Consider the following 13,815-nt stretch of genomic DNA (forward strand, 5'->3'; position numbering starts at 1 on the left):
CTTTATAAAAATTTATTTTCATAAAATTTACTTTTCAAAAAAAAAAAAAACTTTTAGTAAATCAAAAGGTCCCAAAGAACTGTAAATGAAAGCTAAAAATGCAAAAAGTAAAATGGGCCTCCCGATCTTGAAAAAAAAAATAAAAAAACTAAAAAAATATTAGATAAAATTCGCTTTTCAAACCCATTCGAATACACGCTGAAACGCAATGTGAATTCAGTCTCTGAACTTGATATCTTAACTACCAAGGTCCAAGAGCATAGCACCACATCCACATGCCTAATGCACGCTCCTCCATGCAGCGCGTGGGAGAAGAATTGCTCATTCCTGTCACTGTAATCTAGGTGCCTCCATTTTCTTTATCTTTTCCCTCCTGCTCAGGGCTTTGTCTGCTCAAACTTCCTCTCTAGTCAAAAGCATCTTGGGGCCCTCCATGCACTATCTTTTTCCCAATGGTTAATTTCCTAATCACTTATTATTTAAAAAAGGAAAATGATCAGTCAATAACAGTATCACTAGGATTAACAATTAAGAATCTATTATCATTGTCAAGGACTCGAGTTCATCACTGTAAACAACATTATCATTTCACTTTGATTATCCAACTGTAAAGCAACTTAGAACATTGGATACAGTTTGCAACAAAAACTGCAAAAAAAAATAAAAATGAATCCAAGAATTCAACACCATCCCCACCCCAAGAAGAAAAGGAAAAGAATATCCCATCCAACACATTTTCTTTCCTCACCAAATCTTGAGATCAGACTAGCTTGCTAACACTTCAAACCCCGAATTCTAAACTACCGAACCATGCCTTCAAGACCCTTGTCTCCAAGTTTTGACCATCCTAGACCCAGTTTCTTAACCAAAACCAGGATCTTGTTCTTGACACTCACAATCTCAGCCTCTGTGGTTTTGATTCTTACCATTCTTTACTTTGTTTACCATCTTTGGTGCACCCTTGTCAATCGTTCAAGAACCATCCCTTTTGACTCTAGTGCTCCCTTAAAGCTTCAAAGATTTTCATACAAGGAGTTAAAGATTGCCACTAATGATTTTGATGATGCGAATATTATTGGCAAGGGTGGTTCTGCTACTGTCTTTAGAGGCATTGCAAGGGATGGCAAGTTATATGCTATTAAGAGACTCGATGCTCTTTCTTTACAATCAGAGAGAGAGTTTCAGAATGAGTTGCAGATTCTCGGTGGTTTAAGATCACCTTTCTTGGTTATTCTTTTGGGGTACTGTGTAGAAAAGAATAAGCGCTTACTTGTTTACGAGTATGTGCCAAATAAAAGTTTGCAAGAATTGCTGTTTGGAGATGGTCATTTGAGTCTCTGCTGGGAGAGAAGGTTTAATATCATTCTTGATGTTGCAAAAGCACTTGAGTTTTTGCACCTTGGATGTGACCCTCCAGTGATTCATGGGGATGTTAAGCCAAGCAATGTTTTGCTTGATTTTGATATGAGAGCAAAGATTTCAGATTTTGGGTTATCAAGGATTAAGGTGGAGGGGGAGTTTGGAGTGGATTTGTTTAGTCAAGATTTTGGAAAGAGTCAAGAGCTATGGAAGAGTCAAGAGCTTTCAGGGAATTTGACTCCAGAAACACCAGCAATTGGTACCCCTGTGGAGAGTTGTCACGAGGTAGACTTTGCTCTTGCTTTACAAGCTTCTTCTTCGTCAAAAAACAGTAGAACATGTTATAATGTTAAGGCTTTGAACTTGAATTCTTTGAATTATAACGCCAATATTGCGGGTGAGAGTGATGTCAAGGTAGGGAATGGGAAGGGGAAGGAGGTTTCAAGTGTTGATATTGGCGGGGATGATTGGAATTGTAGATTTGTGCCGTATGATGACGAGTTTTGTAGTAATGATCATAGTAAGGAGTTGAATTGTAATAGCTTCTCCGTTGTTGACGATTCAGCTAGTAGTAAACAATGGGGAAAGGATTGGTGGTGGAGACAGGATGGGAGTGGTGAATTGTGCAGTAAAGATTATGTTATGGAGTGGATAGGGAGCCAAATCTGCCCCTCAACAAATCCAGACTGGGAAGATGAAAAGAAAAGTACTCCTGAAAGAACAGAAATGCGTCGTTCTGTCGCATTAGATAAATTAGCTGATGCAAATGATCCTCCACGATTAAAAGATTTCAAGTTTGAAAATCTTGTTAGAGGATTCGAGAAGAAAGAATCTAGAGGCAGGAAAAACCGTCGGAAGAAAAATAGGAAGATGCAGGAGTGGTGGAAAGAAGAGCACCTGGATGAGATTAACAAGAAGGGTAGTAAGCTGAAGAATCTTGAAACAAAGTGGAGAAAAGGGTTTAAAATCCCACATTTTGATCTCGGTCGCAGGTTTCGTTTCCACAGGCGAAAGAAATTGGGAGAACAGAACCAAAATGAGACCGATCAAAATGGGGAGTTCAGTTTCAGAAGGGGATGGAAGAAAAATAACTTCCAATCTGCTGGAAGTGATATGTGGAGTGGGGATCTTTTCAGTCGTGAGTTAAGCAGCACAACAAGCATGAGAGGCACTCTCTGTTATGTTGCTCCAGAATATGGTGGGTGTGGATACTTGATGGAGAAGGCTGATATATACAGCCTAGGGGTTCTAATCCTCGTGATTGTCTCCGGTAGGAGGCCATTACATGTTCTTGCTTCACCAATGAAGCTTGAAAAGGCAAATTTAATAAGTTGGTGCAGGCAGTTAGCTCAAACTGGGAACATCTTAGAACTTGTAGATGAGAGAATGAAGGATGAACACAATAAGGAGCAGGCAAGCTTGTGTATAAACTTGGCTCTGACATGCTTGCAGAGGATGCCTGAATTGAGGCCAGATATTGGAGAGATAGTGAAGATTCTGAAAGGGGAGATGGATCTACCGCATCTTCCTTTCGAATTTTCTCCCTCCCCACCTTCCAAATTGTTCAGTAGGTCAAGGAGAAAACAAAAATCTAATGCAGAGTAGGTTCAGTACATATTCTTTGTTTTCTTCCATTGATCATGTTTTTACTGAGTGGTACATAGGATGGGAGCTGTAATCTGAGAACACATTATGGATGTGAAGGTATTTTCTTAATTCGAGTCTACAATGCTATATGTACATCAGAATCTCAGATGAGTGGATTTTGCTTTCCTTGTCTCTAATTGGATATGCAAATGTTTCTGGCTCAGGTTAATGTTTCTATCTTTCTTAGGCATCATATGTTCATCAGATCTGATAACACATTGTGTTCTTAGTAGCTGATCAATCTAGTTCGAGCATTTAACTACCATTTTTTTCTCTTCTTGTCTCCATGAGCCTATGAAAGCTGCATGTTTTGGCTGGTCAACTTGCGTGTAATAATTAATAGGTAAGAAATTATGCCTGAAACAAACAAATCTGACAGCCAAGTTGCTTACCTGTTTTTCACACAGGCGAAACTAAAGCAAGAACAAGAAGGGACCCTTTTCAAAACCCAGCTTGAATACGCTTGTGCATTAGTGGATATCATCTACCTTTGAAACACATAATTATGAGTGTTGGTCCACAACAAAATATGATTATAACCAAGGGAATTCAGGCTCACCATCCCTAGAACTCTGTGGCAGCTACTGGAGATGATTGCTCCTTTAATTTCGGTGGTCTTTGTTGACTCGTGAGGAGCCAGACATGTCATGATCATGGATTAATAAAGCTAAGAAATCATCAACTACTTTTGCTTGCTGTGTTATTGTTGTTTTGTTCCTTTTAAGAGGGAAAGAGCTCGGTTCCATGACAAGGGCATATCACATGGCCTGCAGGCTGCTGCTATATGAGGCAGAGGAATACAAGGCCACTAAAGTAGTTCATGTAATAAAAGAACAAGGCCGGTGAAGCAGTTCATGCAATAAAAGAAAACAGAAGCAGATCTCCAATACGATATCGTATTGTTCCGTCTCATCCCTTCTTATAACAACAGTTTGTTCACCATGTTGCTCTCCATTTGGAATCCAACGCAACGAATAACATGGTTAAGGTTTTTTAATCCTTAAAATTTCAGAGCTCTCAAATGTGAAAAAAAGAAAAAAGAAAGAAAAGAGAGAGAAATTAGGATTTGTTCTAAATTAATAATCAAAATTGAAAGCCCATTTGTTGTTAAGTGAGTTTGCTTCAGCTCAGCCCATTATAACATGTGCTTTTATCCTCCTTCCTTTCCTTAGGCTTCAAGATATTCAAATTAAAAAAAATGGCAAAACCCTATAAAATCTAGTAATATTTTTAATTTATTTTTTTTCTAAATAAAGTTTTTTTTAAAAAAGCTAAATTTTAATTTTTCAATTTTTATTATGATGTATTGCTTTTTTTTTTTAAGAATATTTTTTTTATATTCTAAGTTTAAATAATTCATTTGGCATCATTTCCTTATATAAATTGAATTTGAGAATTTGATTTTATCTAATTTTTAAAATTTAAGTACCTCAAACTTTATTTTAGAAGATTGTTTAAGGAAGGCGGAGGATGTTGGAAGCAGAGGTGAGTAAAAAAATAAAAATATTGATTAAATTGAGAAAATTAAAAAAATAATAATTAAAAAAATCAAACCATAAAAAAAAATGATTAAAATTTAAAAAAACACCGATCAGTTCGGTTTATTTTTTGTTTTTTAATATTGAAACTGAAAAAACCGATTTAAACCCAAATAACCAAGCCAAACTGGTTTTATCTTAAAAACTGAATTGAAACCGGTTGCAATTATCATTGAATACCTACAACCCGGAAGGAATTTGATGCTTGAACCTGCCTCGATCGGGTTTCGGTATTCATTTGATACTAAAATATTAAAAGTAGGGAAATTTTCTGTTGGCTCCGGGATTCATTCTTGGATTTGGTATGAATAAATGATCCTTCAATAGTACATTATTCAATTATCAAACATAAATTAATTTGAGAGTTTAGATACTGTTGTTCATAATATTGATGTAATTTGATATTATTGAGATAAAATTCATATTGTCTGTCATTTGATCCCATAGCCTTCCGTCAGATATGAACATATTTGATAAAAGTTTCCATGTTATATAATCCATCCCTGCCAGGTTTAAAAGCAAACATCATAGCAGACTTGGCTTGCCTGCACTTTGTGAAAAAAAAAAAAAAAAAAAAAAAAAAAAAAACAGGAGAAATTATGCCTGTTGCAAGCCTAACAAACACGCAAACAACTTTTTACTACATAATTAAGTAAACTTTGTCGGCATATATCCAAAATCATAATGTTATGGAAGATACTTGTCAGAAAATTGCAAAGAAAATCAGAAACCAGTAGTCACAATCAACAACGAAAGCTATGTGAACTTCCTAGTCTAATCGACTCTTTCTCCCCATCTTCACAACGCGAAACGGAGGTGGCGCTGCCTCTACTGCACCAGCAGTCACAGTCAACAGAGATTGAACTATCTACATTTGTTTCTCCTCTCCACTCCATCATCTCTTTGAATTTCATGAGATTTTTAGATGATTTATAGAAATCAAGATTCTTAGATGAATTATCTTCCACATTTTAGACCAGTAATTTCATTCTATAGGGCGTGACAATCATAAGTTCCCCTTTCTTTGTAAATGCCTGCAATGGCTCTGGGGATAACTTCATGCTGTTCATCGATAGTTTGACGCAGACACTTGAGTCCACGATTCCTTCACCCCAAATACATTGCTTCATTTCCATAAACATAAATGTACCTAAACCATATATATAGGATCAAAGGTTTCCTCTCAAGCCAGCCAAAGAAAAAGAACCAGTACTTAAGCATTTTTCCGTAGGTTTTGGCCCATTCTTGAACTTATCTTTCCGATCAACACATCATAGTGATCTAGGGTAAGCATCGAAACATGAATCTGTTAATGGAAGCATTGACCTTCCAGGAAAAGAAAAGGAGAGAAGCAATGGAAGGTACCTCCAGGTACACTGAGGATGGCTAGCTGCCCTACACGGAGAATCTGGATTGGAAGTGCAGAGGGCTGCATACTCCATGAACGAACAGATTGGTCAGTAGTCAAGTAACTGTGGTTCCAAAAATCATCTGCGTGGGAATAGATTCAGTGATTCAAGAAAGCGTCCCCATAAGCGAATTGAATATGATTTTTAGATCCACACTGTAACCAAGTCCTGACATGTATTTCAGTATAGGCAGCTCATAACAGAAATTGCGAGAAAGCAAGATGGTGCAGAGGGGAAAGATTCACAAAAACATCGAGCATTCATTGCTTCAACAACATCAAACTATTCAAAAAGTGCTTACAGTTGACATATGTTCATATGTTAACATGAATCTTTATGCTCTTGACATTTAAAACCTTTGTTTGTACTAAAGATTCCAGCTTTATTCACCGCTCGATCTACATAGATTAAACAACTTGCTCTCTTCTCCGATCGAAAACCAGATACTGCATCATAACTTCTAAGTTAATCACTGATTTGTGCTTTTTTCAAGTAAGAATGAGATTGTAAGATGAAAGCTCACTATGATAAGAAAATAAATCCACAAGAGGATTAGAAACATAGAGCAAAGTAACCCAGCCCATACACAGATGGTAGATGACGAAGTCCAAGAATCAGCAAGCCTAACCTAGGCCACTTCTCCCATCAAGATAAGTGGACTTTCATCCATCTAATAACTAGAATAATAAAAGCCTGAGATTAATTTTTTTTATTATTGTTATTTAAAGTTTGAGTTTTATGATTTTTAATACGATGATTATTAGAGGTTTATATAATTATTAATTTTAAAATTTGTAAAATTAGTCAAGATATATGTAAGCTGACCCGAATATTTATGTTAATAGCTAAAAAAAAAAAAAAGTGGAGCTCGTTAGGTAAAATTCTCCATCAAGCAGCACTAGCTACCACTTTGCACTCATCTAATTGTCTTATATGCAAGCGCACCACCACTTTAGCAGCAACATCAAAGAATTAGACTCATAAGTTCCTTGAGCTTGTGTATGAATTTTTTAAAAAAACAAATATAGTAAATTATTTTGAGTATCTGGGTTTTGAACACGATTATCCTTTAGCGCTTTTGTAATTCACTGAGAACTCACACAATGAATTTACCAAATTGTTTTTAGAAGAGATAAACACAAAGACTGGTTTTAGAGGTATTTTAAACTTTTATACGGGATATGTTTTTTCCTCTTGATTGCAAAGTGTGAAGCTCTAAATACCATTGGAATCAGATTCTTTGTTTGGTTTGGGAGAGGTTTTTTTTTTTGTTTTTTTTAAAGCATAATAAAATTACTAAAATATTTTTAGATTTTAAAACAAATGGTATTGTCTTTAGGGGTATTAGTATTTTTTGCACTCTGTTTTTTTGTAAATTTCATGTGGGTTTAAAGGTATGTTCATATTTAAAAAAAAAAAACCACTATTGGCACGTGATAAAAACACGTCAATATGTGAAAGTTGTCTGCGTTATTTAGACGGAACATGACACCTTCTTCAGTATCCAAAAATACCCAACCATCATTTCAGGCGAAGCGTCACAAGGCAGTGCTTTATCCTAACTGGCACGTGTTGTCATAAGTAACGACGGCAACTGGATTTCTTTTTCTCCACCCTTTTTGCTCTCTCCTCTACCCATTCAAAGTTCAAAAGTGTCCTAACCTTTTGTATTATTTAAATTGTGGTCCTCAAATTTTTTATTGTTTGGTATTTGCTTTAAATTCTTTTTATTTTTTTTTCAATTTAATCATTTATCATTTTATTTTATTTTTATTTTATGTTAGATTTGGTCATCTTTCTTTTAATTTATATTTATTTTTCTTTCCACCCTTATTCTAATTGATTTTCTTTTCAATTTCATACATGATTTTTGTTTTAATTTGATCCCTATTTTTTTCATTATAATTTCTTTTGGTTTCATTTATTTTCATAATTGAATTTTTTAGATTCATTCCTCATTTTTTATTTTATTTTATTTTAATATTAAATTTAATCCTTATTTTTTCAATCTTAGTTTTTAAACCCGGCCTAAGGGTTAACCCCAAGCAAGTATTGGGTCATAGATCGAATGGGTTGGTTGAGGTTACCTAGATCAACTTAGCCTAAAAAAATATTCAACGAGTTTTAAAAATATAAATTTACAAAAAAGTTGCGTCCTTATTTTTTAATCATGGTTTTTAAACCCATTACGGAGGTCGACTCCAAGCAAGTCCCGGGTTACAAGTCGGGTGGGTTGGTCACGGTTACCTAGGCAACTAATTTTTTTTATTTTACAAATATGTAAAAAAAAAAATTAACATTATTTTGGTCAAAATTTTACAAAAAAAAAAATTCAATGGGTTTTAAGACGGGTTTTAAAAAAATTAACAAAGAAATTAACAAAGAAATTAAATCCTTATTTTTTTTATCATAGTTTTTAGACTCGGCCCGGGGGTTGACCCCAAGCAACTCCTGGGTCACAGGTTGAGTAAATTGACTAGGATTACCCAAATCGACTGCTTTTTTTTTTTTTTTATTCTGGAAGAATGTCAAAATTATATTTTTTTTATAAAGATTTAACAAATAAAATCAACGAGTTTTGACAAAATTTAACAAAAAATTTTAGTCCTTATTTCTTTTATCATGATTTTTAATTAAAAAATTTTCTTTGTTTCATCCCCTAGCATTTAGTTCATTGAGTATTTTGCTTCGTTATTTTTTCAGGTTCGCCTTTTATAATGTGGTACCGGTCTCATAAGCAAGGTTACGAGTTTAAAAGGTTAGCTTTAGTGAACTTTTATTATTTAGTGTATTTTTTAAAAATTCTATTTTCCAACATTTAGTTGTTTATGAATTAGCCTTTGTTATTTTTTTTACTTTTTTTAGGTTATCTCGATCTCATGTCTCGAGTTGTAAATTTAATAGGTTTACCTAGGTTGTCTCGGGTCTTTCTCTATTATCACTTCTTTTTTTTCATATTTTAGATGTCAACTTTTTATTAATTCAGTTTATTTAATGTAATTTTTTTTTAAGTATTATTAGATTAGCTGAGATTATTAAACCCAATCGACTCAATTATCAAATTCTCTAAAAAAAATTTAAATGTCAAGTTTTGCATGTAGTTTTTTTTTTTTATGTTCAGAAAAAAAATGTCTCACCCATGATGAGCCATCTATAAAGTATATATACATAAAGAGTCACCATGGAACTAACTCGTTGGGTCAAAATGTAGTTGAGATGGAAAGTGAAAATGTGGATTTTTGTTTAACTCGTAGGGTCAAAATGTAGTTGAGTTGGTGAGTGAAAAGGTTGATTTTGTCTCTTGTTTGTGACAAACGGTTAAGGTACGGGAAAAACAGGGAAAACGGGTTCTTAATTAAGAGTCTTGGATCTATCATATAATTGCAGTGATTCTTGGATTTATTTGTGTGAAAACTACTCAAGGTTTTCATTTTCATTAGCTTCTCTCTTCAGTCACAAGAGGTTTGCTGTGAAGGAAGAAAGAGAGGATTGAGATTCGTAACTGGCCCCCGTTGGGAGATGCGCGGCGACGTGTCCAGGGGGCATTTCGTTTTTTACATTTTTTTTTTTTTTAACGTGGATGTCCGGGCCAGTTTGCGCGCACCTCGACTAATTTCACGGATCCTGAAGTTAACGACCATGTAAGCCTCTAGTGGACATTATATGAGCAACCCAGGGCTTGAACCTGAGACTACAAAGAGAACAAACCTCTTGATCCCAAGTTTTTTACCGCATTTTTATATAACCTTAGGTGTGTATATATATAAAAGGGATTCTATAGCGTTGCAGTTTTTTATATATATAAGAGTTACTGGTGGTATTAAAGGGGGTGTTCAGGAATTTAAAAGATATATTAAAATAATATTTTTTAATATTAACACATCAAAATAATATAAAAATATAAAAAATATATATTATTTTAAAATACAAAAATACTTTAAAATACAAAATCAAACAAAATTAGAGTTAAAACTTGAGATTAGGGAGGGAACAAATCCCAGATCCGAGGTTTATTTAATTGATTTGTAGGGAGACCACCTCTTAGAGTTGGTGTGGTTAAATATCACTTTCACTTAGAACGGATTCAATTATATAATTTTTTTGCTGAATAATTTTTTAATTAAGATTATGTTATTCAACTTAACCCATATTTTAACAAAATTCTATGGTATCATCATTTTTGTTGTTAATGGTGTAGTTATATATATATATATATATATATATATATATATATATATATATATATATATATATAAAGACAGAATATCTTAAGTCAACTTTAATGCACCAGACTAAGTTGATGTGGTTAAATATCACTTCACTCGAAACGGATTCATTTATATAATTTTTTATGCTAACTAATCTTCTAATCGGACAATGATATAACAACATAACATATAAATCCAATTAATTGCCAGACCAATGTCATAAGAGCGTTACCTTTCCATTACATTATGACTTATGGTCTGCATAAAAGGTGGAGGCGGCTGGGATTTTAATAAGATCATAATTCTTTTTTTTATTGTTATTGATTTATTTATTTACTTGCTTTAATTTGTTTATGAGGAAGAACATGGTGATTACCTACTGCTAAAAAAAAACCCAGAAGACAAAATAAATGGTATTTGGAATTATATTTATTATTATTATTATTATTATTAGAGACAAACAAAAGCATTCTAGCCATCTAATAGGTGGTCTAATAATAAAAGCTTAAGATAAAAAGATTTGCTCTCCTATGTTTTTAGACTCGAGCTCTATGATTGGGGGTATAACTAAGGAGAGGCAGGCAGGGGTTCGGGCCCCTACAAAATATTTTAAATATTTTTATTTTTAGTGTTTAAATATAGGATAATATAATATATTTTTATTTTAAATAGATAAGTTTTCTAATAATAAATTATATCTTGAGTTTTGGCCCTTTCTATTATATAATTTCAATTTCGTCCCTGCCAGTGGTTGCTAATATGATGGTCACTGAAGGCTTACATGATCATTAACTCCAGGATCTATGAAATTAATCAAGGTATGCGTAAGCTATCCGAACACTTACATTAAAAAAAAAAAAAAAAAACCAACAACAACAACAGAAGCATTCCATTGCATAAAATGAAACATAGAAAACATTTATGGCCCTGATGAAAGGTCTCGATAAGGAAAAGGCCGATGCTTTCTGAACCCATTTGAGAAAATATCAATTCAAAGAAGTAATTAAAAGAGATTTAATTTTCTGAGTAATTTGGATTATAGTTTTAACTCCAAGTCTCGCTGGATGCGAGGATTCGATGAAAATAAAATCCATACTCGTCGTAAATTTTACGTTGACCATTGTTCTTCATATTATCATTATAGCCATCAAAAAAGCAATTTCATTTGAAGTTCTCAAGCTGAAAATCATATATCATCAGTGATGGTTGATCACCTTGATTAAAAATAGCTGATGTAACTGCTGACGCTTTTGTACCAGGAACAAAAAAATTAAAAACAAAAAAGAAGCTGAAAAATAAAAGGGGCATCATGGCATGGTCAAAGGTCATCATTTGCCGACTAGGTGCATGCATTGAATTGAATTGTTTAATCCAGATTAATTTGCAATAATGTTGTTGCATCCAGGCATGATCAGAGGTCTAGATGAATTAAATTGTTTAATCTAGATTAATTTGTAATAATATTGTTGAATTTGCATGATAAAAAGCGGAGATGATGAATTGAATTATGTAATCTAAATTAATTTACAATAATGTTGTTGAATTCGCATGATAAAAAGACGAGGTAGTGGATTGAGTTGATTAATTAAGTCGAGATGATAAATTGAGTTGTTTAATCCAGATTAATTTATAATAATATTGTTGAGTCCTGATCATGACATGATAAAAAAACAGGATAATGAATTGAATTGTTTAATCCAGATTAATTTGCATTAATGTTGTTGGATCCTATCATGGCATGATAAAAAGTTAAGATGTTTAAATATTTTTTATGTGTTTATTTTGGAATGTGATACGGTTATTTTTTAAAGTATTTATTATTTAGAAATATATTAAAATAATATTTTTTATTTTTTAAAAATTATTTTTGATATTAGAACATTAAAATAATATGAAAATATTAAAAATATATTAATTTTAAAAATATATTTTTTAAAAAATATATTTTTAAAATGTAAAAACAGATAAAGAAATTGACACTAATATTTATTTATTTTTAACTTTGCTTCAGAGTCAAGGCGATGATCTCACTAATATTGTCACCACACCGAATGCTCTCAACTTACAGAGGTGATGGCATCAATGACGGTATCCTTAAGTAACGGTGTTTAAACAATGAAGTGTAATGCGCTGGCAAGGCACAGATATTAAAAAAAAAAAAAAATTCGTTGCTTAAAAATAAAATATTTGTTGAATCCTGATGATGGCATGATAAAAAGTCGAGATGATGAATTGAACTGTTTAATCTAGATTAATTTGCAATAATATTGTTTTAATATTTTTTATTCATTAAATTTTTTTTAAAAAAATCCACACCGTGGATTGGATGTCTTGCTGGATTTTTATATATTACTTCGATGATAACTTGAAATTCACACTAATATTTATTTATTTTAAGATATATTTCTTAAAAAATGAACAAATATTATACTTATAGTACTTGTCTACAGGGACGGAGCCAAAAAAATTTCTTGTTATGGGTTAAGATATAAATACACATAATTTGTTTTTAAGATTAATTATTCACTCAAATATATAAATTTATCAAGCTAACAATAAAGTTTTAATTTAAATATATGATACAAAATATATATAAAAATAAAATTTAAAATACATAAAATTCAAAATAAAAATAAAAATAAAATTTCTAACCTGATTATTAAATTTTTAGTACTAGTGCGTTTGCATCCGTTCATTTACTCCACTAGTAATTTTAAACTTTTTACTAAATTATTTGCACAAATTTATAATATTATCATCTTGAATTGTGTCTATAATTTTGGCCCTTATTTCCACCTCTTAACAACTTTAACTATCTTTGCAGCAACAAAAGTATTAAACATTGACCTTTTTTAGCCCATCATCAATCATAACATGGTTATCAACTCTCGACATAACTAATTTTATAGTGTCACTTTTACAATTATAAATAAAATTTTATATCTCATCCAAATATTTTATATTCTCAATCCATTCACCAGACCCAGCTTCACCATTCTTTTCAGCACATTAATTCCTCATAAAATTATTGACTTTAACATGATTTATATTACTAACCAAATCAAGGTTTTTTTATGGGAATATTTATGAGAAAATTGAATCAAGACCTGTTAAAGTATTAAAAGATTAAACATATTCAAACTATTAAATTTTTAGGGTGTGGTCTATTGCAATGAATATGAACATTGAATTCAAAATGAAAAGTTAAAGTTTGTAAATTCTTATATGATGGTTTTATATTTTTGCGTCTCTATATATAAATTATTTTTTAAAATCTAAGTTAAAATTATATATTATTAAAAAGTGAAAAGCTAAAATCTAAATTTACTTGAAAAACATGCGAACCAACTAGAGGTAGGTGTGCTGTAAAAAAACAAAGGTAAAGCGTGCGACTACTTAATTATTTTTTTCAGGTGACAACCTTATTGTTATTGTTGTTTAGGTTTCCTTACACTTTGCTATAAGAAAAGTGAGAACCAATTAACTTTTTAGATTTGCTGCAAGAATTATTATTATTAGTAAGGCAGGCCACAACCCAATAAAGCCTTTTAAAAGGCTCCGTTCTTACTTGTGTTTATTTATTTATTTTTTAAATTTTAAAATAATTTAATAAAATTTTCTTAATTATATATTTTTTTAAAAATTCACTGATAA

At 32.0% G+C, this 13,815-nt stretch overlaps 1 protein-coding gene across 2 annotated transcripts; it reads left to right on the plus strand.

Annotated features, from left to right (window-relative positions):
• The first annotated feature begins 548 nt into the window (after positions 1–548).
• On the plus strand, positions 549–4,032 carry LOC118054663 (putative receptor-like protein kinase At1g80870). 2 transcript variants are annotated; one of them, XM_035066315.2, is made up of 2 exons: positions 549–3,063; positions 3,414–4,032. In XM_035066315.2, exon 1 carries the CDS (start codon positions 811–813, stop codon positions 2,962–2,964), a length of 2,154 nt encoding a protein of 717 aa, XP_034922206.1. In that variant the 5' UTR covers positions 549–810; the 3' UTR covers positions 2,965–3,063; positions 3,414–4,032. The 2 variants fall into 2 exon arrangements, with proteins under 2 accessions (XP_034922206.1, XP_034922205.1); XM_035066314.2 differs by lacking the exon at positions 3,414–4,032 and adding an exon at positions 3,171–3,271.
• The last annotated feature ends 9,783 nt before the right edge of the window (positions 4,033–13,815 follow it).

The sequence above is a fragment of the Populus alba genome, chromosome 3, assembly GCF_005239225.2.
Source record: "Populus alba chromosome 3, ASM523922v2, whole genome shotgun sequence".
In the NCBI taxonomy this organism is placed as follows: domain Eukaryota; kingdom Viridiplantae; phylum Streptophyta; class Magnoliopsida; order Malpighiales; family Salicaceae; genus Populus; species Populus alba.

What these genes read in the sequence shown, in the direction of transcription:
- LOC118054663 (XM_035066315.2), top strand. Translation starts at nt 811, where the DNA reads ATGCCTTCAAGACCCTTGTCTCCAAGTTTTGACCATCCTAGACCCAGT.